Source organism: Neofelis nebulosa, chromosome 7 (assembly GCF_028018385.1).
Source record: "Neofelis nebulosa isolate mNeoNeb1 chromosome 7, mNeoNeb1.pri, whole genome shotgun sequence".
Lineage (NCBI taxonomy): Eukaryota > Metazoa > Chordata > Mammalia > Carnivora > Felidae > Neofelis > Neofelis nebulosa.
This window is the reverse complement of record NC_080788.1, coordinates 126,740,852-126,768,108: the sequence shown is the minus strand read 5'-3', so window position 1 is coordinate 126,768,108 and position 27,257 is coordinate 126,740,852. Positions and strand designations below refer to the sequence as shown.

The following is a 27,257-nucleotide window of genomic DNA, read 5'->3' as shown; positions in this document are numbered from 1 at the left end:
CAACGTATGAATTTGGGGACACACAGTTCAGCCCATAACATGATGCAAACACAACTTAAAAGTCTTCTCCCTTCCCTGCCCAAGATATGCAGATTGACACTATACACTCGTCATCTATAGTCTTTCTGGAACCATCATTAGCAGTGTGACTTGCTATAGAAACTGGAATCTGCATCTGATGCTCCACTTAGAGCCTACTTCCCACAGCTATACTAAGGGGAAAGGAATTGCTTATGCTTAATAAATCCCTCGCTCAGCCTTTTCACCTGCTTATCTGCAGAATGGCTTGGTGGGTCCTGCTAGACTCGTTGGCTTACATGCTAGTTCAAAAGTAAATATGTTCGTTCATAAAAGAAGAAATGCAAAGAAGTGATATAAAGAGATGATTAATCCCTATTCAGTTGTACAGATTAAACAAGAATATCTGTTAGCTTGGTAAAGTGTAAATAATTGAAAGCATTCTTGTGTTGGGAGTGGAGAATTGTGCCTTTACATGCCTGGAGTGTGGAAAGACCTTTCTAACCCTTAGTATTAATTTAAATGTCACACTCTGTAACTGTTATTTTGTCGCTAGAAAATAACTAGACATGTACCTGAGTATGCCATGCAGCACTGTTTATATTAGTAAAAGCAAACAAAACCCAAATATCCAACCAAGTAATCAAGTAAAATGGAATGCTATGCAGTCAGGGAAAGTGATCCAATTATATTGTTAATTGAAAAAGAGAGGTTAAAGGGGTGCCTGGGTGGCGCGACTCTTGGTTTTGGCTCAGGTCGTGATCTCATGGTTTGTGAGTTCAAGCCCTACATTGGACTCTGTGCTGACAACTTGGAGCCTGCTTGGGATTCTCTGTCTCCCTTTCTCTCTGCCCCTCCCCACTTCTCTCTCTCAAAATAAACATTAAAAAAAAAAAAAGAAAAAGATTAGAGGATAGAATGTATAATCATTTTGCTATATTGGCCTATATATACTTTTGCTGTATTCGTCTGTGTGTGCGTGTGTGTGTGTGTATATATATCTAAGTATATAGAAAAAAGTTTGGCAAGATATATCCCAAACTGATAATATTGATTATCTCAGGGACTTTCCTTACTATATTTCTGCAAATCTGAATTATGTATAATATTCCTAGATCACTCTAAAAATCAGAAAAAATAAAAAATGAAAAATGAATTTAGAAAATTAAATATGTTACAGAAGCTGTTTTGAAAGTTTTTATATGATAGATGTGTCTGTTTGGGGCAGGCTTATTTGTTGGGGGAGAGTATTGAGTGCTGGCCTCTTTGCTTTAGAGGGGGGTGGCTAGTATTTCAGATACTGCAGTCATGTACTTGTGTTTAAGTTTTCACTGATGTAATTCTAGTTGTTTATTCTTGGCAGGAGGTAGTTACAGTGTAATGGAAAGCTGTCATTCTCTGGGTTTGATAGACCAACACCATCTCCGCTACTCTCCTGCTCTGTGATATTCAGCAAATTATTTTCTTTTTAAATTTTTTTTATTGTTTATTATTTTTGAGAGAGACAGAGACAGACAGGCAGACACTGAGAGCAAGCAGGGAAGGGGCAGAGAGAGAGGGAGACATAGAATCGGAAGCAGGCTCCAGGTTCTGAGCACCCAGGACAGAGCCCGACGCGGGGCTTGAACTCACAGACTGCGAGATTATGACCTGAGCTATAGTCGGCCACCCAACCAACTGAGCCACCCAGGTGCCCCGTCAGCAAATTATTTAATCATACTGACTTTTAGTGTCTCAGCTGCGGAATGGAAATAATAATGGTAATACTGACCTTGCAAGCTTGTTCTGAGGGTTAAATGAGACCAGGTCCATAAAGTTCCTGGAATATGGTAAGGAGTTGCCATTGTGATGATGGCAATATAATGTAGTTTTTAGAATTCCTCCTATTTAAGAGCTAGCATCCAGTCTGTGGTAAGAAAATTTCTTAAAGTTGTAGAAAAACAGCTAAATCAAGCCCCAAATATGTTCTATTTTATGTCTGGCTAGTTTTTATAAACTACCTTTACAGAAAGGCAGTTTCTTTTATTCTCTCAGATCTCATTGGCTGAAGGGTGGGCTCACTCAACATGCCTGTGAAACTACTCGTGTCTGCCTTTTTTCTGCAGAAGTGAGATCCGGAGGAAAAGCTTTCCTGAGAAGAGGTGGGAGGGAGGACAGCGGGGGGGTTTCGGGAGCAGCTGCCAGGTTTACTTGCATGCCCCGCCTGCTCACCCTCCCCCCCCTCCGCCCCACCAACCCCCGACTTCAGGATTGGCTTGTTTTGTACAAATTGGTTGCCTCAAGCAACACGTTATTAGTTTGAGCCAGAATGTATCCCGGGAGACTTACTGTTTTCCTTTTGCCAAGTAATTGTCCTTTTCCTGCAGAGGATGCTGGGATTGTGGGGGCATTTTCCACTTTGGCATATTTCAGTCCAGTTCCCCCCTTTTCACTGAGTGTTTGCTATTTGCAAGGCACTTTGCCATTTCACTGCGTTTAGAAATCAACCAGTTGTGAGCTGTTAATGTTTATTTTCAAACTCCTGAATATTTCCCCCCTCCTTCCTTAAACATCCCAGTACTGTGTCTAAGGAAAGAAGATGCTATTCCTGGTGAAAATATTCACCATCCCTCTCTCTGATGTAGCCCCCCCCCCCCCCCCACATATACACTCCTGCAGAATGATATTATATTCCTGCCCCATTGACATCAGGCTTGGTCGGTGAAATGCAGGTGGACGTGATACTTCAGGCACAGAGTTCCGTGTGCTTCCAACACCACTCCTTTTCCCTTTGTCAGAGCCCCCACATGTCACCCTCAGACAGACCCTGGCTTGGACCCTGTTTTGGTGTTCCTCTGGCTTCACTGGGCCTCACTTCCCATCTTCCAGAGCACAGTCCCTGTACCCAGGACTCCAGGACCCTCTTCCTACAGAGCCACAGGCCTGCTCCCTGGCTTCGTCCTGGACTTGTGCACCCGGGCACAGCCCACACTGCTGGTGTGTGCAGCCCCAGGCCGACGGGCTGAGAATGGAGCTTGAGTGTGGGGCCAGGGGGAGCCTCCCCAGTGCAGGCTGGGGTGGGCTGGGCTGGAGGAGAAGGAAGGGGGCAAGCCTCAGGCGGGGCCACTTCCTCCTACACAGTGATGTTTCTGTGTGGAGCCCCAAGGGGTCCAACAAGCTGCCATTCCATCTTGGCCTTCTGGTTTGTTATGAACACATACTCATCGAGGAGGATAGGATACACTTCATTTAACAGGTTTTAGCTTGGTCTGTACTTTTAAATACTGAGACCTATGTTAGCCAGCATCTGAATCCTTAGGGCAGTGCCCACCAATGCTTGGGGGTAAGTCTGATGGTCTAGACAGGGGCCGCTCTTCGGCCTGGGCCTTGGAATGATGTGCGACAGAGCCGTGGCAGATTCTTGACAGATGTGAGATGTAAATCTTGTAATAAGCCATTGAGATTCTGGGCTTATCTGTTAACTGTGGCATCATTTAGATTAAGGTCACTAATTCCAAAATGAAGAGGTGACATTCGTTGAAGTTGTCCTACTTTACCCACTTCAAATATGATATTGGCACAACTTTTTGTTGTTATGTGCATGGTAGCACTACCCAGGAGAGTCTGAAACAAATCCCAGGAGTTGACTGAAGTTCTTGAGTGGGCGCGTACAGGCCCCATACTGCTGTGATCCCTCTGTTGCTGCTGGTGAATTGTTAGCATTCAGTGACATTTCAGGTCCTTTTTCCAGTAGTGATGGTTTCAATTATCGATACATCTGTCTTTCATCACTTCCCTTGTGACCTTCCAGAAATCAAATTCAGGTTCAGATTTTGGGGGAAAACTCATAAAATGAGAAAATACAAATGAAGCCCCTAATATGAAGAATAGTGGGTGGTAGGAGTGCCTGGGCAGCTCAGTCGATTAAGCATCTGCCTCTTGGTTTCAGCGCGGGTCATGATCTCGCAGTTTCATGGGTTCAAGCTCCATGTCAGGCTCTGTGCTGACAATAGGGCCTGCTTGGGATTCTCTCTCTTCCTCTCTCTCTGCCCCCCCCCCAAACTTGCACTGTCTCTGTCTCTCTCAAAATAAACAAACACTTGAAAAAAAATTTTTAACAACAAAAAAAAGAATAGTGGATAGTATTTTTATTTTTTTTTAATGTATCCATTATCTATGAATTTACATTTGAATGTATCTACCCATGTGTCTCCCGTCTTGTACCAAAAAAAATGGTCCCCATGAATGGTCTTCAGATTCTGTCTTCTCATATCATATCAAGTATGAGGCTCTTACTAGAGCTAAGGGTGAGGTCTTTCTGGCTTGGAACAAAGAAAAGTCACCTGGACCTCACTGGAAGTAAAACCATAAACTAGGCCTCAGGAAATAAAATAGAGATATTCATAATAGCAGTTATGGTAATTATATTGTAGGTGAAAGGTACGCTTATTTTCAAAAAGCTTTCACATACATAATTTTATTTATTCTTTATTATAGCCTGTGAGATAAGCAGAAAAACCTCCCTTTTCACAGAGGAGGAAACTAAGGCCTATTAAGTTTCAATGGTTTGCTTTCTGTTCTGCTACCAATATTAATGTTGGTATTAGGAATATTAATGCACTAATTTATTAATATGTACTATATAACACATTATACTAATGATACACTTTACATTATACTTTATAGGTTTAATAGACTGTATATTATATTGCTAAGTATTAATTATTATTATTTATATAATGTCCTTGTCTAGGAGACTAACCACTCTAACAAGTCCAAGATTTCAGTGTTTCTATATGGTTCCAAGTTTATTTCTCATTCATACCACTGTGAACGCAGGATGGGGACAGGGTTCCATGCTCCAGAGTTCAGGGACCCAAGCTACGATGTGTCGTCAGAGTCTCCTCCAGTCAGGTAGTGGGTGGGAGGGAAAGGAGAATATCGTATTGGCAGAGCTCAGGGCCTGGCCACGCCTTACAGCCAGAGAGGCTGGAAAATGTGGCCTAAGCATGTGGCCAGAAAGCAGAGAACACCAATATTTATGAACATGAGAAGTCTATGCCACAAAAGTTATAGAAATTCATACGATTACAGGGCCCCTGTTTAAGCTCTACACCATTATATTTTTCCCCAGCTTTACTGAAGTGTAATAGCCATAGACTATATTATGAATATTTATAATGTACAGCGTGATGTGCTTTGACACACATATACATCTGTGAAGTCATCACCATAATGAGGATAATGAGCATATCTGAGGAACACCCAATAGTTCCTCGTGTCCATTTGTAACCCTCCCTTTCTCACTGTCCCCCCACCTCCCGCCCCAGGTACCCACTCTCTGCTTATGCAGATTTGTTTGCACTTTAAAGAATTTATAGAAATTTATAGAACCTCTCTAATTTGGGTTCTTTCACTCAGCATAATTATTTGGAGACTCATCCATGTTGCATGTATCAGTAATTCATTGTTTTCTATTGATGAGTAGTGTTCCATTGTATTGGTGTGTTACAATCTGTTTTATTTAAAACAAACAAATGCAACTTTTCAGTGTCAAAGGACCTGTAAGTCATTCCTTTTTGACTTGTCAGAAAGAACAGCCCCGGTGTCTCACACATAACCCCACTCACAAGACAAGGAGGAGTACATTGAACAGGTGCTGTGCTTTTCTTGTTTTTGAACTTCAGGTCAGGTAGATTATTAATCAAGATCTGACAACCTAATGTAGACCTAACGTTGTGCCCTGTGGCCTTGGGAATACAAGAGAAATAACACCACTAATCCCAGAATTTGATAGTCTGAGATCTGAACTGTCATTTGCTTGTCCCCTGGTCCTGGAGTCGCAGCCTGTTTCATCCAGGGTGGCATGGTGCTGCCCATGTCCCTCCTGTGTTTACAAACCTTCCGTGATTTCCCCTGCCCAAACTTTGACCTCCTTACCTCAACATCCACGAGTTACACTCAGGTGTAACCTTCCCTAGCCTGTTTCTCACCTATAACATGAGGCTGACAATGTGTATCAGGAAGTATTTACTAAGAAATATATTGAAATAAATAAAAATTAAGTGAAATATTACAAAGTACCTATCCCCATGCCTAGTGGATAGTACATGTTCAAAAATTACATGTCTCCTTACCTTCTGCCATTTCTTGTCCACTCCGTCTTCCCTCAATTCTGGCCTTGTCTTACCTTTCCAGTATGATTTTTAACCATTTCCCTCTATCAAATGTGCTCTCCATCCAAACCAAACTTTTTTGTTCTCCACACATACACCTTTTGCTTTCCTCCCTTTGGACTTTGCTTTGCAGTGTTCCTTTGCCACGAGTACAAATGGTGTTTCTCTATTAAGGTCCAGCCCAAGTGCCTACTCCTCTGGGAAGCCACCTTGGATTCCTTGTCATGCGCCCCAGAGATGCACCAACACCCCAAGGTAGGAGTCACTTCTCAGTAGCTCCACTGTGTCCCTACCAACTTCTTGTTTATCATATTCATCCCAGACTGGCCCACTTGGTGTTCTGTGCCTCTAGGCTCTTTCCCTTGCTGTTCCCTCTGTCTGCAAGGCTGTTCTTCAATAATTTCCCACATCTTGCTCTCTTATTCCATTCAGGTCTCTGCTCATTTACCACCTCCTTGGATCACCCCATCTAACACAGAGTCACCTGCACCCAATTTACTGTCTCCTTACCTGCTTGTGTTTCTCCATTGCACTTAACCCCACCTGAGGATATTTGCCTGTTTCTGATTGTCGTACCCACATGAACTCTGTGCAGAGACTTTGTGATGTTGCTGATGTATCACCAGTACCTGGCACATAGCGGATGCTTGATAATTATTTGCTGACCAAGTGAATATTCGCCACCCGATTATACTGTAGTCTCTATCAGATGTGCCCTGGGGGTAAGAGCAATGCCAATGTCTGATTCCTTATTAGATCACCTCAAACACATTGCCTAGAATAGTATCAGTAAACATTTCACCGAGAGACAAGTCAACAGTGAGGAGAAAACTCCCCAAGGTCCACGTGACTCAATTGCAGCTTTGGCCAAAGCTTATTGAGTACCTACCATTTGCCAGGCACCATCAGCTACTTTGATGTATGCTGTCTCAGCTGAAGCTCACAGAAGTTCTCACATCCTCACGCTAATATTCTAGTTAGAATCTTGGGAAGGTTCCATGACCTCTTCTACCTCCTTTCCTGTCACTGATGGAACCCTACCACCTCTTGGCCTGAAATCTTGCTCAGCCGTGCTGTTGCTGATCATGTATTGGAGGTCAGAACCCTCTGCCCTGCTCCTTTGGCTTCCATTCATTTATTCACTCACTAATGCATACACTCACTCTACCCCAAGCCGTCTTGTAGCTGTTGAACCCTAGCTGCTGGTGAGGAAATATTCCTGCCTTCTCTGCCTGTGTAGTGTGTTCCTCATAATTCCTTGTCCTGAAGGAGTCTGGCTTCCCCTGCTCTCTCAGTGGCCTTAATTTCTCAAACCTTGGGAGGACTAGTGTAAGGCCCACTCCCCTAAATTACTTTCGGTGCCACTGTTGAGCTGCCATCATTCCACACTTTTAGGTGAACCTCCAGTGCCCCACTTCTACCACTGTCTGCCCAGTTCATGCACATCACACTGCTGATGTTGGCCCTTGACTTATGTCCTCTTAAGTCTATCTTTCCCTTAATGATATTTCCAGTACTCTGAGGTCGTGGTGTAGTGAAATGAGCATTTGGAGGGCTTGCTCTCCAGCTTAGCAGCGATAAGACTTTGGCAAATCACCTCACCTCTCCAAGTCTCCATGTCTTCATCGGGAACACAGTGATAGTGATACCCACTCTACCTGACTACCTCACAGGATTTGTTGAGAAATAAGGTGAAGTAGGCAATGTCAAGTTACCTTATAAACCAGGAACATTATATAGATGTCAGCTATTACTGGAACTTGTCTTCTCAGCTGTTCTACGACATACCAAGCTTCAGATCTCATTTTCAGCTGGAACTTCTTGGGTGATTTCCTGGTTTCACTTGCTTTCCAACCCTGGCTGGACCCCAAGGGCAGTTTTTTTCTTCAATACTCTATGAGTAGCCTTAGAGTTCTCAGTCAGAGAACCCTGACCTGCCACCATACCCTTGGACAGTTGTCAGTCCTGGGTGACTCCTACCAGATATTCACAGTCTCTATGCTGCTAAGCTCTGCTAAAAACCAAAGTTTTGATTTGATCCTTTTGCCTCATCAAGAACCTAGCTCCTTCAAGCACCACCCCATTGCATATTGTGTATTTGTCTCTCTCCCACATCACTAAATTCTCTCTCCCCTAAATATGCTTCATTAATTCTTACTCTTAACAAAACAGTTTTTTCAATGTTGCCTTTTCTCATGTTGACATTTAAAAAAAATTTTTTTTTAACGTTTATTTATTTTTGAGACAGAGAGAGACAGAGCATGAACAGGGGAGGGGCAGAGAGAGAGGGAGACACAGAATCTGAAACAGGCTCCAGGCTCTGAGCAGTCAGCACAGAGCCCGACGCGGGGCTCGAACTCACGGACCGTGAGATCATGACCTGAGCCGAAGTCGGACGCTCAACCGACCAAGCCACCCAGGCACCCCTCATGTTGACATTTTTTTGAAAGACCTTCCTCAATTAGGTTTCAAGTTGTAGTGTAAATTTTGACAGGACTGACTCCATAGTAAATCCAAGAATATTATTTATGAAGCTTGTGGAATGCACAGCTGTGGTTTGAAATCCTGGTCTCCCTCTAATTTAGATCTTTTTCCCCTCCCTCCATTCTGTCCTGTATCTCCCTTGTAGATGCAGGATTTTTCATGTAGCCACAGGACTGACAGTCCAGCTGTGTCCATGGAACCAAAAGAAAGAACAGCTCTTGAGAGGTGAAACAGTGACTTTTCTTCAACCAGCACCTTCTTCTGTTTCATCTGTCTCTCCAGACCGTCCCTGAACATCTTGTTAGATGGAAACGGCAGGAATGTTAGGGTGGGGAAGACATACTTGGTCAGTTTTGGGAGCATCATGATTAGGGTTTGTACTAAGATCTCTTGTTCCCTACTTTCTTCTTTTCTTTCCCTCAGTTCTTTCTTCCTATTTCCTTTCCTTTCCATTACCACAGAGAGCTGGTTCTTGGAGAGTATCTCTTGTCAGTCTTCATACAGGGAAAGGGTCACATTTTTAGTGTTGACTCTTGTAGTTAAAATTGGCAGCCAGTCTTTTGGGAAGGAAGGCATTCTTTCTTTCCAGTTTTATTGAAAAAAGTAGCTGACTTACATCACTGTATAAGTTTAAGGTGTACCATGGAATGATTTGATATACATATGTTGTGAAATGCCTACTACAGTAAGTTCAGCTAATATCCATCTTCTCGTATAAAAGAAGAAAATTAAAAAATTTTCTCTTTGTGATGAGAATTCTTAGGATCTACTCTCTTAGTAACTTTTCTGTATATCCTACAGTGGTGTTAACTATGCTCATCATGTTATACATTACATCCCTAGTACTTATTTTAATTTTTGTTTTATTTTAGAGATAGAGTGTGTGTGCGCACATGAGTGGAAGAGAGGGGCAGAGGGAGAGAAAGAGCGAACGTTAAGCAGGCTCCGTGCTCATCACAGAGGCAGATGCAGGGCTAGATCCCACGATCCTGGGATCACGACCTGAGCTGAAATCAAGACTCGGACGTTTAACCAACTGAGCCATGCAGGCGCCCCAGTACTTATTAATTTTAGAAGTGAGATGGCTTGAAGGGGCAGTACGTCTTTATTCAGGAGAGCAGCCTGGCTCCCCGTGGTGGCACACCAGTTGCTGTCGGGTGTTTCCAAACCTCCTGGCGTGTTTATTCTTCACCGCTCTTCCCCTGCTCTATCTCTGCCTTCCACTTGCCAGGGCTTCCTTGCACCAGCCTCACTTGTGGAAGTAACAACAGCCCACGTGCTTCAGATCCCTAAAGGAAGATCCCTTTTCTTCCAGATGCCCAGGAAAGGCATTTTGGAGACATTGGTAAAGAACTGGAAGCAGAAAGGGAGACAGATATGAAGAGCTTGCTTAAGGGCTAGAATTCTAGTTGTGGGCCCTCAGAAAAATAAAAGGTGGTTGTTTTCACTATTTTAGAGGTTCTAGAAACTTGGTCATGATTCTTACCTTAATTAATTCATGGCTGGATGATGAACTCAGCACGTTATCAAACTCCTTTGTTTTGAAAGCTGTATAATGTGTGGTGAGATTTGAATGGTGTCCTAATATTTAAGTAAATGAAGAGAAGGAAAAAAACAGGGAGGAAAAATAAGCCATCTTTCAACAAATATATTATTTCACTTCTCTTTTATAGGTACTTGTTAGATTCAGCACTTCCAACAGAGAGGACGTGGGCATTGGTTTGGCCAGTTACTAATGCTCTGGAGGCACCACGGTGACTTATGTAAGGCTGGTTTAATGGAGTCTTACCTGGCCTCTTATTATCAGGATTATCTTTAGCCTCATGGCCGTGCTTGAACTTTGACATCCATTCTGACTGGAGCTTGCTTGAGAGTAATGTGCACTGCAGGTGCCGTGTAGCATCTTTCCCACTGCAGAGACTGGCTTTAGAACAGAAACTTTGACAAGCTCAGATTGCCGTCCACTTCCAAGACGAAGGCAGAGAGGCAGTTTCAGAACAGGTGTGCAAACCAAGACCTTTTCTTTAGATAGGAATCGGGATATCACCTGGGATCACAAACTGATCCTCTGCTCTTTGAATGACATACTTTCTGACAAAGAGGAAAAATCTATCTATAGGATCCGTCCAAACCTAGAAAATAAAAGCGTGTTGATACTAAGTAGTGCAATGCAGTGGAATTGGAAGAGCTGAGTATCACCAGGGACCTGAATCCCAAGTGCAGCTGAAGTTCTCACTCTGGTAGACATTGACTGAACACCTCTTGTTTTGAAGGAAGCACTTCCTAGAGAGGCAACCCGTGCTGTGTTCATATACCGTTGCAGTGGATGAGGTATCACTTTACCATCTACCCACTAGTCCTTTGGAGGCTAGCTGCCTAATTTGAACACTGGCTTCCCTACTTACTAGCAGTTTGACTTTGTATAATGCACTTAACTTTTCTGAGCTTCAGTGTCTTTGTTTTTATTTATTTTATTTTATTTTATTTTGAGGAGGGGAGGGGCAGAGAGAGAGAATCTTAAGCAGGCTCCACAGCCAGCACAGAGCCTGACCTGGGGCTCATCTCATCACCCTGGGATCATGACCTGAGCCAAAATCAAGAATCAGACCGCTTAACCGACTGAGCCACCCAGGGGCCCCAAGCGTCAGTGTCTTCATATGCAAAATTAGACCCATCTAGTAACAGTTTTAGAGGGTTGTTATGAAGGTGAATAAAAACACTATAATACACAAAGAAAAACACTTGATATAGTAGATGTATTTAATAGATGTCATATCGTCCAATAAAATCATGATAATTTTTAGAGTCACTAATAATTAGTTATTATGATCACCATGTCTTAGACCCATAAAGGAAAAATCTATCTGTTTTCATGTGATAACTTCTTCCCTTTGTGAAAACAGCTAGACATGCTCAGTCCCAGAAATAGCCAACTTGTCAGCTTAGTTCTTCGAAGACGACAAAGAAGTTCAAGGCCCTTGGAGATATTAATAGTAAAATATTCTAATATCTGAATCATGACAGCTTCTTCCCGGGAAATTTCTCTCCCTGAAAGAGGGATTTAAAGAAGATTAAAAAATAACTTTAAGAAGAAAATGATTGGGTTTTCTTTGCTGGATTCAAAGATAGTATTTTCTTATGGTACTTATTTATTCATTCAGTTGGTCAGTCCATCAGTCTGCCATTTGTATGCTAGAATCGTGGACATTTTAGAGTGTGAATGTGGCTTTTTTTCAGAATCATGCCTAACTTGCAAAGAAAGCTGGATATTCTCATTTGCTGGTACATGGCATCAGGCAGCTAAGCCTGTAGCTTCAAGACCAAGGAGGTCCTGGCCTAAAAAGTGCCATCTGTATTAGTGGCACAGTGAAAGCCATGACCTCCACCAACTTTCCCTCCCTCCCCAGTGGTGACATTGAGGGACTTCCTAAGGAGTTTCATTTTAGGGCTGGGAGAAATCCAGTCACCTCTCAGGTCTTATAACCTCATATACATGTTTATGACCCATTTTATTGCTGACTCTGGTTTCAAAGGCGGATCTGCTATGTTGTTTGAGAATAAAAATCAGTCCCTTTCAGATAGCCACAGAATTTGTTCCTGGGAAGATGACAGGCCAAATCTTCATTAAGCTGTTGAGGAATGAAGGAGGGAGGGGCTCTCTTTTTCTCTTCCCACAGTGGCTGGCAGCAGTTAGGCTAGGCAGTGTGGGCTCCTGGGAGCCTTTTGTTTGGTTTCTATGGCTCTAACCTCAATTAGCTGCTGAGCATGCAGAGGAGGGAGGATGCAGCTTTTCAACTTACTTTGGTAGTTAACAGTGGGGTTCTCTTTTTCTCCTCTGTCCAAAGCTGGAGGTATGTGTAGAGGCCAGCCTTGTGGAATCATTTGATTCTCCAAAGTTCAGTGCTTCTACTGGTGAGCAATGGCTTTGGGTATGGAAGAAAAAAAAGGCTGGGGACTAACAGTTTTGCTTGATCCTGGTTCTGTCAGCACATATGGCCATAGCGTTGAACTGTGGTCATGCAGGAAGTCTTTGCTAGACTCACCAAGGCACGAGATCCAATCCTGGCTCTGCCCCTTCTGGCCAGTTTCCCAACCACTGAAACAGGGTCAGGACGACCTGGTAGCGCCTCTGAATGGAATAAATAAAAGAGTAGATGTGAAGAACTTAGCACAGTGTCTGTCACTTAATATGCCTGCCCCCACATTTCCGAGACGTGTGGGGCCAATTCTCCTCGTTGCTTCCAGCAAGTATCCCAAGCATCTGTGGCAGCCACAGTGGACAATAAAATTCTAAAGTCGCTGAGAAGGCCTTTATTGGCTTTAGGCTGCAGGTGTTGTACGCATGCCAGTGCACATGCACGCATGTGTACACGCATGCTCACATCTGTCTCCTGGGCGCTGGTGCCTCATAGGTGGATCCCTTAGACCCACTCGCATGTTTTGCCCTATGCTCTCAGTGGTGCCATTTCAGGGCAAACCAATAGGAAATGATTAAACAGATCCTAAAAGTGAGCGGGATGCTTAGTCACAGTCTCTTCTGCCTCCTCCCTTGCCCTAACATAACCACTGGGGCAGCTTGTCATGGCTCGTTTTCTGGAAAGGTAGAAGTCAGTCACAGAGTTCCATCTGCAAGGCCAGCTAATCCTGGGGCATGGTGGGCTTTTGAGTAGGTGCTAACAGATGGTGTGAAAGGAGAGAATTCCTGCTGTGGGGGAGCTAATCCGGGAAAATAAAACTAGCACATCTGAAATAATTAGCTACCAATTAAGTGTGAAATCATGTGTTACTGACCCCATGTTAGCGTGCAGTGTGGGTGGGGGTAGATTGGAGGGCAGCACTATCTCCCTAGGTGCCTGGAGCATTGCCTTGCTGAAGGATTGAGCAGTGTTGTAAATATATACACATATATATTTGTGAAATAAATAAATAACAGAACAGCTGCCTGTGACCACTTTTCCCACATCTTTTAAAAAAAAATTAGATCTGAGTTTCAATTTTAAGCATTTTATTGTAAAACATTATTATAACATGAAAAGACATTTTAAGGAAAAAAGCCATCTCCGATCCCACGTCCCATCCAATCACTTTATCGAAGACTGTAACTCATTCTTCATTTTTCCAGTGTCCAGCCCAGTGCCTGGCACACAAAGGGCGCCCAGTGAGTGTTTGTGAATGGCCCCCATCACCATTTTCTGTTTGCAGATATCCAGACAATGATTTTGCAGAGGGTACCAAGCCAGTACCATCTGCCTGCCAGGTCCCCTACCACACCGTTGCATTGACTTCTTACTGTTGAGGGGTGGTCTGCTGGGGCTCAGCGTGATTAGGTGACTACCGGAGTGTTTGGGAGCATCACCTTTAGACCATAGAGCCTTCCTGAGATACACTAAGGATAGAAAGGTGGATGCCTAGGCTGGAGTGCTGTCCCCACCACGCCTGCCTGGACAGCACTGTTGCCCCTTTCCGCCTGCCAGATTCCACAGAGAGCATGCTCATTCCCAAAGTGTCAGTGCCAGCAAGTTCCATGACTTCTGCCTACTTGCTTTTCAGGTAAAGCAGGCTTGCCTGCTGGTACTTGCATAGCTTTGAAGAGTCAGTCATAGGCCCAGTTGATACAAGATGAATTAAAATGGAACAGGTTCTCTTGTCTGGGATTCCCCCCTCTCCTTTCCTCTTTCTCACTAGACAGTTACAGGAACAGGTGGGCTGATTGGTCTATACCTTTGGTCTCGGTTCACTGGATGTATTCGTTTCCTAGTGCTGCCATAACAACTTACCACAAACTGGGTGACCTAAAACAAGAGAAATTTTTTCTCTCACAGTTCTGTGGGCTAGAAATCCCAAACAGCATGTCAGTGGGGCCATGTTCCCTCAGATACCTGTAGGGAAAAGTCAGTCCTTCCTGCCTCTTGTAGCTTCTGGTAGTTACTGGCAATCCTTGCCATTTCTTGGTTTGTGCAGCATAACTAATTTCTGACTCTATCTTCATCCCGTCTTTTTTCCTGTGTACCTTGATACCACTGGTACCTTATTATAAGGACACCAGTCATCAGATTTAGAGTCCCCTGCTAATGCTGTAAAATCTCGTATTAACTTGGCTGGCTACATTCTCAAAGACTATTTTCAGATAAAGTCACATTCTCAAATCTGAAGCTTAGGACTTTAGCCTCCATTTCTGTGGGACACAGTTAAACCCACCACACTGAGTGAGGCCTTAATGCACCTCAGGTCAAATATGATGACAATGCTGGTATATTTTCCTTTTGGTGAAAACTGATGTCTTCTCATGTCTTCTCATGTAGTTGAGTTCGTCGTGCTGCCCTCTCATGTCCTGACCCCATGGGTTACTAATAGGTCTTATTTTCAAAAGAGCCAACTGGAATAATTCCCCTGGGAGCAAAGAATTCCCTCTTCCATTCCTGCATAAATTCATGAATGGGACTTTTTGTTCACATCTGTATCCCCAAACTCTTGAAATATTAAAGCACCATCAGCTTGGGACAGAGTAAAAAGAATCAACACTTTTTCCACCCAGCATTTATTGAGCTACTGCTGTTTGCCAGGCACTGTGCAAGTTACAGGGGAGACAATGGTACAACTAGTAGTAACTATAATTTATTGAGCATCTACTATTTTTCAGCCACTGGAACAGGCTCTTTGCATACTTTACCATAAATCCTCACAGGAGTCATAAGATAGGCATTATTATGCCTATTTTATAGATGAGAAAAGAGAATAAGGATGCCAAATGAAGGTAAGAATGCCAAAAACCTTGAGCAAAGTCCTAAAGCTCACAATTGTGGGGTGCCTGGGTGGCTCAGTCGGTTAAGTGTCCAACTCTTGCTTTTGGCTCAGGTCATGATCTCACGGCTTATGGGTTCAAGCCCCACATCGGGCTCTGTGCTGACAGCTCAGAGCCTGGAGCCTGCAGCAGATTCTGTGTCTCTGACTCTCTCTGCCCCTCTCTCTCTGCTCACACTCTTTCTCTCTCTCAAAAACAAATAAACACTTTTAAAAATTAAAAAAAAAAGCTCACAATTGAAGTAATCACATTTGAATCTGAATGATGTACCATGGACCAGTCCTCCTCTACCTTTTGATTGAAGGTTTCCCTCAGAAGTCGAGTAGTTTTTTTTTTTTAATTAAACTTTAAAATTATCTTTTCATTATTAATGAGATATGTAGATAGGAAGGAACTGATATATTGTTTAAAATATATCAGACAAAAATGGTTTTCTTTTTTTGTCTTTCATTTCATTTCATTTCATGCTTTCATTTCAGTCAAATATCAACTTTTAATAATAATAGCATCCGATTTAATAAATGAAGAAGTAATGGGAGAAAAATCACCATTTTCCAGTCCCCATGAAGTAATGCCCTCGACGCTGATTCTCAATGCTGCCAAGTGCACACACCAGAGGTAATCAAATATGAGTTGCTTCCTGATGGAAGTACACAAGAACACCTATCAAGTAACGATTCTGTCCAAAAACCAAATATGAATTGGGTCAAGCCTCTAGATTTAACTGTGAATTCACAGGAAATACAGGGGCAGACGAACATGTTAAATCACACCATTGTCAAGATGTGGTCGTGGGATAGTCTATATGACGAACCAGCTTCTTTCTTTCTTTCTTTATTTTTATTTTTATTTTTTTTTAATATATGAAATTTACTGTCAAATTGGTTTCCATACAACACCCAGTGCTCATCCCAAAAGGTGCCCTCCTCAATACCCATCACCCACCCTGCCCTCCCTCCCACCCCCCATCAACCCTCAGTTTGTTCTCAGTTTTTTAACAGTCTCTTATGCTTTGGCTCTCTCCCACTCTAACCTCTTTTTTTTTTTTTTTTCCTTCCCCTCCCCCATGGGTTTCTGTTACGTTTCTCAGGATCCACATAAGAGTGAAACCATATGGTATCTGTCTTTCTCTGTATGGCTTATTTCACTTAGCATCACACTCTCCAGTTGCATCCACATTGCTACAAAAGGCCATATTTCATTTTTTCTCATTGCCACGTAGTATTCCATTGTGTATATAAACCACAATTTCTTTATCCATTCATCAGTTGATGGACATTTAGGCTCTTTCCATAATTTGGCTATTGTTGAGAGTGCTGCTATAAACATTGGGTACAAGTGCCCCTATGCATCAGTACTCCTGTATCCCTTGGATAAATTCCTAGCAGTGCTATTGCTGGGTCATAGGGTAGGTCTATTTTTAATTTTCTGAGGAACCTCCACACTGCTTTCCAGAGCGGCTGCACCAATTTGCATTCCCACCAACAGTGCAAGAGGCGAACCAGCTTCTTTAACAAATAAATCGCAAGGAAAAAAAAAAAAAAGATGGATGAAGAAGCTTTGGATTAGAAAAGACAACATGTATCTACCAGTTGCCTAACTGATTTGACCAAAGTCCAAAAAAAAAAAAATCTTTCAAAGATTTGTAGAAATTTAAACACTAACCGGATATTGGATTACAGTAATATAGTAATTATAGTTTAGTTTTGATGTAATATTTTGGTTATGTTTACACACAGAATCCTTATCTTTTAGAGATACCTGCAAAAATGTATATGGATAAAATGATATGATACTGAAAATTTGCTTCCAAATAATCCAGAATGGGGAGGGAAATGGGTGAAACAAGATGTGAATGAGTTGGTAATTGTTGAAGCTGGTGATGTATACATGGAGGTTTGTTACACCTTTGTCTCCACTTTTATATATGCTTGAAATTTTTTATGACAAAAAGCTTTTTTTTTAAGTTTATTTATTTTGAGAGAGAGACAGAGCATGTGTGTGAGCTGGGGAGGGGCAGAGAAAAGAGGGAGAGAGAGAATCCCAAGCAAGCTCAGTGCTGTCAGGACAAAGCCCCAAGTGGGCCTCAAACCCATGAACCATGAGATCATGACCTGAGCCAAAATCAAGAGTCGGACACTTAACCAACTGAGCCACCCAGGTGTCCCTATAACAAAAGTTTAAAGGCTTAAAACAAAAAGGTTTATAATTATGCTAAAAGGAAGTAGTTCAGAAAATCTGATAAAGCAAGAATGGAGGAAAACGTCTGTGTCCACATGAAATTAAGCTGGTCTGTTTTCTACTGGATCTATGCTCACCTGCCAGTTAATATCGTGATGCACCTCCCTTGGGAACAGCAGCTGAGTAGGCCATGTGGTGGGAGATGATGAACAACAGAAACAACTTGGTTCCTCTTTTAAAGCGATTATCGTGCTGGTCACTATCTGATATTTGTGTGGTGCTGTGCCATTTACAAAATGTTTTACATACTTCTTTCAGTTAATCTTCAATCACAGCCTTATGAGGTAGATGATTCTCACTTTAGAGACCAGGAAACTGGAACTCTGACCTCTGACTTCATCAGAACATAACTAAACTGGGACCCAAGCCCTGTCTTGGATGCAATCGAGCACTGTTGTTCCTTCCCAACCCTTTTTTTTTAATGTTTATTTATTTTTGAGAGAGAGACAGACTGTGAGTGGGGGAGGGGCAGAGAGACAGAGAGGGAGAACCAGAATCCCAAGCAGGCTCCAGGCTCCCAGCTGTCAGCACAGAGCCACAAACTGTGGGATCATGACCTGAGCTGAAGTCAGACACTTAATCGACTGAGCCCCCCAGGCGCCCCCTTCCCAACTGCTGATTGCAGAGCAGCTGAAGCAAGCATTCCGTGTCTTTTAAGTGTGTGCATATGTCAGAGCAGTGCTGCGCCATCCATTCCTGGCGTAGACTTCTTTCTTCGTGGATGGTCATGGCTGGATGTAATTGGGAATAAGAAATAATGCATTGGACGTGAAGATTGTGCTAAATTAAGAGGGCAGGATGGGGGACAAATACCCCCCCAAACGAATAAGCTCCTATCGCATTCTCAATACTGTGCTGTTGATCAGAGTCTAATATGGGTGTGAGAGTCACAGCTGGAGGAGGGAAGGAGTCAAGGCTTTCTTTGCTTGAGAAGGTAGATGGGGAGGAAAAAAAGAAAAGAAAAGAATGAGAGAGAGATGGGCAGGAGGATCGGGTCAAAGCATGGGCACCCCGAACTAAAGCTAAGGCCCAGGGTGATGCCTCAAACTGTAGAAGTGCTGCCACCACCATGTGTAGGGGAAAAGTACCCAGTGGACTAATTCTGAAGGCCTATGGCTTCTATAGAAAAATATTGAGAGAATAAGATGGTATTCACATTATTCCTAGTCTTTCTAGGAGAACTGAGTCAGTCATACCATTCCTGACATGACCTTTAAAATTCTAAGGAGGCAGGGAAAACTACTTCTAATTAAATGTCCGATGCTTGTTCTAACGTGTGTGTTAATGTTGTGTCAGATTTGTGATACGGTATATTTTGTATATACATATAGAATTATGTTGGAGTCCCTTAATCACATGGGTTTGAAATGTATGCACAATTAAAAATTGTTTCATGCTGAGATAGTGTAACAAGGTCTTAGAGAAGACCCACATATTTTCTGGATATGATTTCATTGATCAAGAAAGAGGAGGGGTTGTAGCAGCCAATCTCTCAAATGCTCTGAGCCATGGAACCTCATTTCGCTGTTTTGAATGATTATGAGATTTGTTGTAGCTCTGTTTCTACAAGACTTTATTATGTCTAGAATTTATAGTAAGCCAAGGTGAGGTTTGGGAACAGAACCCTTAATTATAACATTGTTAAGGGAAAAATGGGATCCGCTTTACAGTGCCACTGTGAGGAGTATATTGTGTCAAAGATCAAGGTTGCTGACATCATGTTTACTTAATTGATACAACTTCAAGCATTTATTGTGCACTTGTGTGCTGGGTATGCAGTGGGAGATGGCTCTTTCAATGTGTAAAATGGGTCTAAAATAATACCTACTTCACAGGGTTGTTGAGAGCAAGTCTTAAATTAATACATAGAAGGCATTAAGAAAAATGCCTGGCACAGAGTAGCTGCTCAATAAATGGTGGCTGGGATGTCATTGTTGTCATTGTTACTGATCCTCACGACAACCTGTGATATGAGGTAGGGTTTAGGTTCTTTCCATCTTATACATGAGTGTCAAGTGTGGAGGTTACACAGAACCGGAAGGCGAGGCTGGGCATTGTGACTTCTAGTCTTGAGGTATACTGTGACCCAGGTAGGGGACCCTTTTATAAAGCAGTAATCCCATATTATATATGTTCCTTTTGCTTTTCTCTGATTTATCAGTAGCAGTTCTGTAGGCTGATATGAAAAATCTCAACTCTATCATTAACATTTTTTTAAGTGCCAAATAATGCATTGTGGGTATGCTTTAATCCCAAATGTGATATCTTAAAAAGGGTGTTCATATGTGCTTCATATGCATAAAAATTTCTAAAGCAGATTCCTAAGAAATTTCTAAGAATGCTTACCTCTGGGGAGTGGGACTGGTGGTTACAAAGAATAGGTAGATCCTCACTTTTTCCTTTATACCCTTGTATGCTGTTTGAACTTTTTTGTCATGAATTTTTTTATAAATTAAAAAAAAAAAAAAGATTTCCTGGTCTACTTGGGCTGCTGTAACAAGATACCACAGACTGGGCAGCTTGTAAACAACAGAAATTTATTTCTCACAGTTCTGGAGGCCGGAAATCTGAGATTGGGGTGGGAACGTGGTCAGGCAGGGGTCCTCTTGTGGGTGGAAGATTCCTTGTGTCCTCACATGGTGGAAGGGGCTAGGCGACTGTGTGGAAACCCCTTCGGAATCCCTTTCATGAGGGCTCCACCCTTATTATGTAATCACCTCCCAAAAGCCCCACCTCCTGACACCACTTTGGGCATTAGGATGCCACATGTTAATTTTGGAAGGAAGCTAACATTCAGATTGTAGCAGAGGGGGAGAAAAGTACAACAGTGACCCATCTCTAGAACAGTGTTTCCCCAACCCAAAAGATCCTCTTTTCCCACTCACAAAGTCTTCAGGAAAGGACGTGTGGCACACCAAGTCTCGAGCTTGGAGGTGTACCATATATGGTAGTATACTAAATATTGTGGGGGCGCCTGGGTGGCGCAGTCGGTTAAGCGTCCGACTTCAGCCAGGTCACGATCTCGCGGTCCGTGAGTTCGAGCCCCGCGTCAGGCTCTGGGCTGATGGCTCGGAGCCTGGAGCCTGTTTCCGATTCTGTGTCTCCCTCTCTCTCTGCCCCTCCCCTGTTCACGCTCTGTCTCTCTCTGTCCCAAAAATAAATAAAAAAACGTTGAAAAAAAAAATTTAAAAAAAATAAAAAAATAAAAAAAAAAAGATTGTGAAAAGCTACCATACAGAAACCTATACAGTACATTCTTTTTAACCTTTGTTACACCTGTTAATATCCTGCAGAATTGTATTTCACGGCACATCAGTTTTGGAACTGATGTAAAAATTTAAGAAAAGGTAACTTAGGCTTAGGTGGACTGCAAGAGGAGAAAAGGTGACTATTTCTTCAGGAATTGTGGGGGACATACCTGGTGGAATACCAGGAAATGTGGGTGACATAACTGTGGGTGACATACCTGGTGGATGAGTCTGGGTCTCAGATTCAAGCAAACCTGGGTCCAAATCCTGGGTCTTCCATTCCCTAGCTGGCTGAGCCCTAGCCAGGCTACCTAACCTCAGAGTCTCAGGGTGCTCACATGTGAAAGAGGAAGAATACTTCCCTCAGAAAGGCATTTTCAGGATTAGGTAAGAGAAGTACCTCGTCCACAGTCGGTACTAATAGGGTTAGTTCCGTCCTCCTCACCCTTGGCTCTATCTCCCCATCTCCTTCTATTGATAAAAGGACAAATTACTGAAGGGTCCCTCCATTTATGAAAGGCTTCATTTCAGGATTTATCAGAAGTCAGGCTATCAAGTAACAAGGTCTTGCATTTTCAGTGGGAATCCATTTCTAAAATCTTGATTTCTGCATACCTATTTATTTCAAGCCTGTGTCTCTCATACAAGGCAAGGTTCACAGACTTTAGGAGACTGTTGAGAATCCTGTTTCTCTAAAATTTAGTGCCTAAAAGATAGAGAAATTCACTGTCTTAATCACACCCAGGTTTGCCTGCTCCAGGCATTTCCAGGCCCCTGCACCAAGGTTGCCCCCTTACTCTCATTTCCTAGTCTAGTGTTAATGCTCAAACACAGCGGAAACAAATTTCCGGATTAAATTTAAAAGTACGTGCACTAAAGCACTGCCTTTTCAGAGTAACCTTTGCATGAAGCTCTTGGAATCTAATTACCCAAGTGTTATTGGCCTCCCCCAAAATACCCATGTTGGTGCAGATTGGGTTTAAAGTTCAGGAAGTATTAACAAAAGGAATCAGAATCAAGATCTCAGGCATGGCCTCTGAAGAATCTCCCTGTCTGTGCTTGGCCTCTCCTCCTCCTGGGTGTGCCCGCCTGGGAAGGCCAGTGAGTAACCTGCACATTTTTTTTTTTTTTTCATCTTGGCCCTTCCCACCCAGACGAGAGGACGGAGTGGCAGACAGGCAGGCAGACGGCGGTGAGTCCTGTTCAAGCATGCACGGAGCATACCTCTACCTGCACCCAAGTCCTGGACCCCTCACCACCCTTACCCCACCCCAGGAGGAGCCAGAGCCCCTGCGGGGGTCCGGAGGGGGCCTCTGCTCCCAATGGTAAGGGCTGCCAGCAGCGGGACCACTTAGTTCATTTGCTTTGGTGTTGGCTTTTCTTTTCAGTTATATTTAGATGGGAGAGTTTCTGATGGAATTAAAGGTGTTTTGTTTGTTTGCTCTCAGTGGTCCCAAGACAAAGAAATGTCTTCCCCCAGCAGGGTTTATTAGAACTCGTAACCTGTTAGTCTGGCCTTGAAACAAAACTTAACATACTAATTATTTCTGGTTAGTACAGTTTACCCTTTTGGCCCTCCTAAAAAGAAAAAGAAAAGAAAAGAAAAAGAAAAGAAAAGAAAAGAAAAGAAAAGAAAAGAAAAGAAAAGAAAAGAAAAGAAAAGAAAAGAAAAGAAACCCAAAGAATATCATTTACCAGATAGCTTTTGAAGGAAGGAAAGTGCTAAGGATTGTGGCCATTTTAATACATGGGCACCTCTGACTAAATTGAAAAGTAGCTTGTTACTATAGCTTTAGAACAGACCAAGATGACATTTTGTCTTAAAATGAGCAAACAGAAAACCCTTTTTAAAAGATTTCAGTGTTGAATGAAGGATGCTGGCAGAGGGGTGTGAATAAGAGAGTTACAAGATAAGTTGGTCTAATTAAATATATATGAACATGAAAGTATTGCAGTAAATCTGTGCTGCTGTGGGAAGAAGAAAGTCAGATGTTCAATGTGGGATTCATGTGGTATTTAAGGGAGAAAACTGAGATCTTTGTGTAGTGTGTTGAGACTTCTTTGAGGGGAGGGTTGGAAGGCAAACGGAGGAGGCTGGGAAGCAGGTTTTTTTTTTTTTTTTTTTTTTTTTGCGTGGGGCTGGTGCCAACGACTTCTCCCTCAATTGCTGTGGGTGAGAGTAATTCAGAGTAATCAAGTGCTGCATTGTTAGCAGGCTTCTGAGTTTCAAATATTTATTCTAAACACAAGCCATTGATTGCACTGGCATGGGAAAGAATGAAACTGCTGCCTCTGGTTCCTGGCCTAGCCCAAACTTTACTACCTGGGGAGATTTCAGGAAAAAGGTTGTAGGAAAGATAAAGCTAGAAGTGTAATGTGAATTTGAAACTACACCACTATAGTATATTTGAGACGGCCCCATTCCTTTAGCCTTGAGGAATTGTATTGTGGTTACATCTGAGCTAAGGGGGTTTTGTAAGAGAATGGCTTAGAAACTGCAGTAGAAACTGCCCAAAGCTGAGGCACTCCCATGACACATGTGGAAGTTTGGCCTGTGCCCATGTGTCCCTGCAAATGTAGTACAGGTTCATTCTTGGCACCACTGTGCAGGCAACTTAAGGATTCTCTATAAGGAGCAACCTGTACATCACATAGGTAGGTTTTCAGAGCAGCGGTAAACAGTAGCCCTAAAAAGTACTGTACCAAGAAGGGTATGAAGTTGTGTGTGCATGTGTGTGTGTAAGTGGGGAGGGGCACAGGCAGGGTGAAAATCCCCTTCTTAGATTGCATACCCTTCTTCTGAGTTTCAGGACGATACATTTTATCTTTTGTTGACAAGAAATGAGTAATTCGTCATCATTATCATTATCAAGGTTCCTGTGGTGATCATACGAGTAGTTTGTTTTCTTATAGTTTTGCTTTCCTCTTGGCTAATTAATCAAAAGCATAGTCTGACTGCAGCCCAATCAGCCAGCTCATTAAGAGACCATCCAAGAATGTCACTTACTTTGTTGTTGTTGTTGTTGTTTTTTTTTTTTTTTTTGCCCAGTGAGGGTGGGCACGATTATGGTAATTTTACCTGGGATGCGAAGTTTATATTTTCGACTCTATTGAGTTGTGATTGAGAAACAGACGGATGCCACTCCAAGCCACCCGCAGAGTTGACCACGCTTGGTAGCGCTTCTAGCCTTCACGAGTGTCTGCGGTTTGGTTCCTATGTGTTCAGGTCTAAAACATCAGCAGTCCTACCATACCTGCCTCACTCCCCGATCAAGTGCTCGGGGGTGGAAGACAGTTTGGAGGGGTGTGGCAACATTTCCTCCTATTGATGGCCTGTCCACACATTTTCAAAACTTCATGGAGTTTTTTTCTCAAACTAAATTAAACACAATACCTTCTTGAATTTGGCTTTTCTGAGGCATCTTTCTGGTGAGTTTAGCATTTCTTTTCATTTCATTGTGTTTTTCATCCAATCCTGTTGCTTAGTCTTTTGAGCAGTCATAGCAAGCAGATTGAGGACTGGCCACATGCTTGGGGACCAAATATGCACGTAAGACAACCTTGCATGTGAGCAGCACATGCTTTCTCCTTCCATTCTTTGTATCCACATCCCTTCCAAAGAGCCTCCACGCACTACTACCCAGCCCTGGCCACTTCTCTGCCATCCTGTGTTTCCTGGTTGCTGGAATTCTTTTCCCTACCACCCCCTGCTGTCTGAAACCTCACAAGGAGGTGTTTAGAGACTTCCAAAGGTCGTGGTGGTTTTTCTAAAAAAAACAGAAAGCAACACCTTTATTGTAGGGATGCTGTAATAAGTGGCTGCTACATACCCCCAGGCTGCATACATCTTAGGGCCTGGGTCAGGGGCACGGTTGTTGATCCAGTCACCGCCCTTTTAGTGCGCTTCCTAAGTGATCAAACACCGGCGAGTGAAGTAGGAGTGGAGTGAAGCAGCTGGTGGCTAGAATATAATTAGCCTCGGTCTGGAATCTTCAGTGAGTGCCAGTTTCCTGCTCCTCAGGGCTCTTTTCTGGTCTAGTGTGTTATCTTTTTCCTGTAATATTTCTTAGGCATTGGTGCTCTCCGGTTAATGCTGTGGGGTCCTTTGCAGGATGTAGCCCTATGATCATTTGGTCACATTTCATCTGTAGACACATCCTAAGCCAAGAAGAGAAATCATGGAAAGATTCACCCTGAACAAGACCTCATAAGGATGGCATGTCATCCACATCATCTTTAAAAACCTCAGAGGATAATATGAAAGTGCTGAAAGGAATGAGACCGAGGTCTTGAGGAGTAAGTAAGGTGTGTGAATGCAGGCAGGAGTAGAAATGAGGAGTATCAGATGAAACTTCACCCTAACGATTATATAACTTTTTTTGAGGTTAGGGTGAAAACCTCGGCCCACACTGAGAAATCATATTTGACTTAAGGCAACCTTTTTCTCCCTTTGGTTGTATAATAGACTTTGAAGCTAATCTCTTGTGATATGACTTTGTAGCTCCTCTTGTCAAGAGGTAGGGTCTAATTACCCAGCCCCTGAATGTGGGCTTGGCCTTGTAACTTACTCTGACCAATAGAATGTGCAGAAGTAGAAGGGTGAATGTGTATCCCCAGCATAGGGCTTAAGCAGCCTCTCACACTTCTACTTGCTCACCTAGAATCTAGCCCGGTCACCATATGGACACTCCTGGACCCACTTGCTGTGGCCCAGAGACCCTTGTATCCCAGCTGATGGTGGTCTTGAGCAGATATGTGAGGAGGAAATCCTGGACCAGCCAGCTGACCTGACATGTGAGTGGGCCCAGGAGAGGTCACACCAATGGGTTCGAAGACTCAGGAGCAATAAGTAGTGCATATTGTTTCAGCTACTGAACCTTGGAATGGTTTGTTTTGCTAATAATAACGAACGAATTCGTGTGGTCGCCTGGAGATACTGCTCCTGTGTTCACTTCTTGGTCTGCTAACATCACCACAAATGCTTGGTGCAACTCAGCATGAGAAATTCAATCCATGGAGGAACTCTGTTAGATGGGAGACATTTCCAATTCTTGTGATCATCAACATTACTTTGAGAACTTTTTAACAACACATATACCTATGTCAGATTATTCAACTAAATATCTGTAGATGGGGACTAGGAATCTGTAATTTAGAAAGCTCTGGTGATTGGCTAGGATTGAAAACCAATAAGCCAATGGTCTTGTTAGTCCCTTACATTACTGAGAGATGCAGTGATTCCAGTTCCTCTGTACTTAGGCAAACAACACTCCAGTGGTTCAGAGTTCTTTACTGATTTGATATATGTACAACCTTGGATCACGAGTAACTTGTTTTGTGAGTGTTCTGCAAGACGAGCAACACTTCTAATTACATTTTAATTTGATAAACGAGCAATGTCTGGCAATACGAGTAGTACGTGATGCTGAATGTCACATGATCACAACTGAGGCAATTCTCAAAATTCGCTTTGATAGACAAGTGCTTTGGATTACAAGCATGTTTCTGGAATGAGTTTTGCTTGCAAATCAAGGTTTTACTGTATCTCGAGCCACATAAGAAAAGTTTATAGTCACCTTTGAGCAATCACATTGACCTGATCCTGGATGAGAAAAGTTCACAGGTGCAGATTGATGGCTGCAATTATACACTTTTACTATTGTATCCCACGAGATTTAGAACATTGTATAGATTTCCTGAATAAGTCTTTGGCATTGGGGATGTAATAGGGCCCTTACTTGTTACTTATTAAGAAGACAAGGCAAACAATGTTTTAGCCCTTAAACTACAGGTGAATTTTTGCTGTGGTGGGTGTATCAGTTGTTGCTACAATAATGTTACATTACAAACAACCACAAAATCTCACTAGCACACAACAATACACTTTTTTTAAAAAGTTCATTTATTTATTTTTGAGAGAGAGAGAGAATAGGCATGAGTTCATGGTGGGGAGGGAGGGGCAGAGAGACAGGGAGAAAGAGTCCCAAGCAGGCTCAGCACTATCAGCACAGAACCCTACCTGGGGCTCAATCTCAGGAACCATGAGATCATGACCTGAACCAAAACCAAGAGTAGGACCCTTAACCGAATGAGATACCTGGGTGCCCCACAACAATATATTTTTATTAACCCCTATGTCTGCAGGTTAGGGTGGGAAGAATCAACTGATCTTGACTTAGCTTCATTGGGGGTGGCTTTGTTTTACATGTCCCTCAATTTTTCTCTCGGATCAACTGTTCGGGCACGTTCTTCTCACAATGATAGCAGACATAGAAGAGAAGAAGCCACAATGAGCTATAGCTCATTTCA

The 27,257-nt window shown here is 42.8% G+C and overlaps 1 protein-coding gene across 6 annotated transcripts in view; it reads left to right on the top strand.

Moving 5' to 3' along the window:
* STON2 (stonin 2) overlaps window positions 1-27,257 on the top strand; it is a 147,325-nt gene that overhangs the window by 72,294 nt on the left and 47,774 nt on the right. For 3 of the 6 annotated variants that reach the window (XM_058739914.1, XM_058739915.1, XM_058739916.1), the window contains 2 exons: window positions 6,348-6,428; window positions 22,103-22,273. The exons of 1 other annotated variant lie outside the window; for it this stretch is intronic. In XM_058739914.1, coding sequence (XP_058595897.1) covers window positions 6,348-6,428; window positions 22,103-22,273 — 252 coding nt within the window. Of the gene's footprint in view, window positions 1-6,347; window positions 6,429-15,957; window positions 16,078-22,102; window positions 22,274-27,257 lie in introns of those variants that run through there. 2 more of the 6 variants (XM_058739919.1, XM_058739917.1) reach the window with 2 other exon arrangements.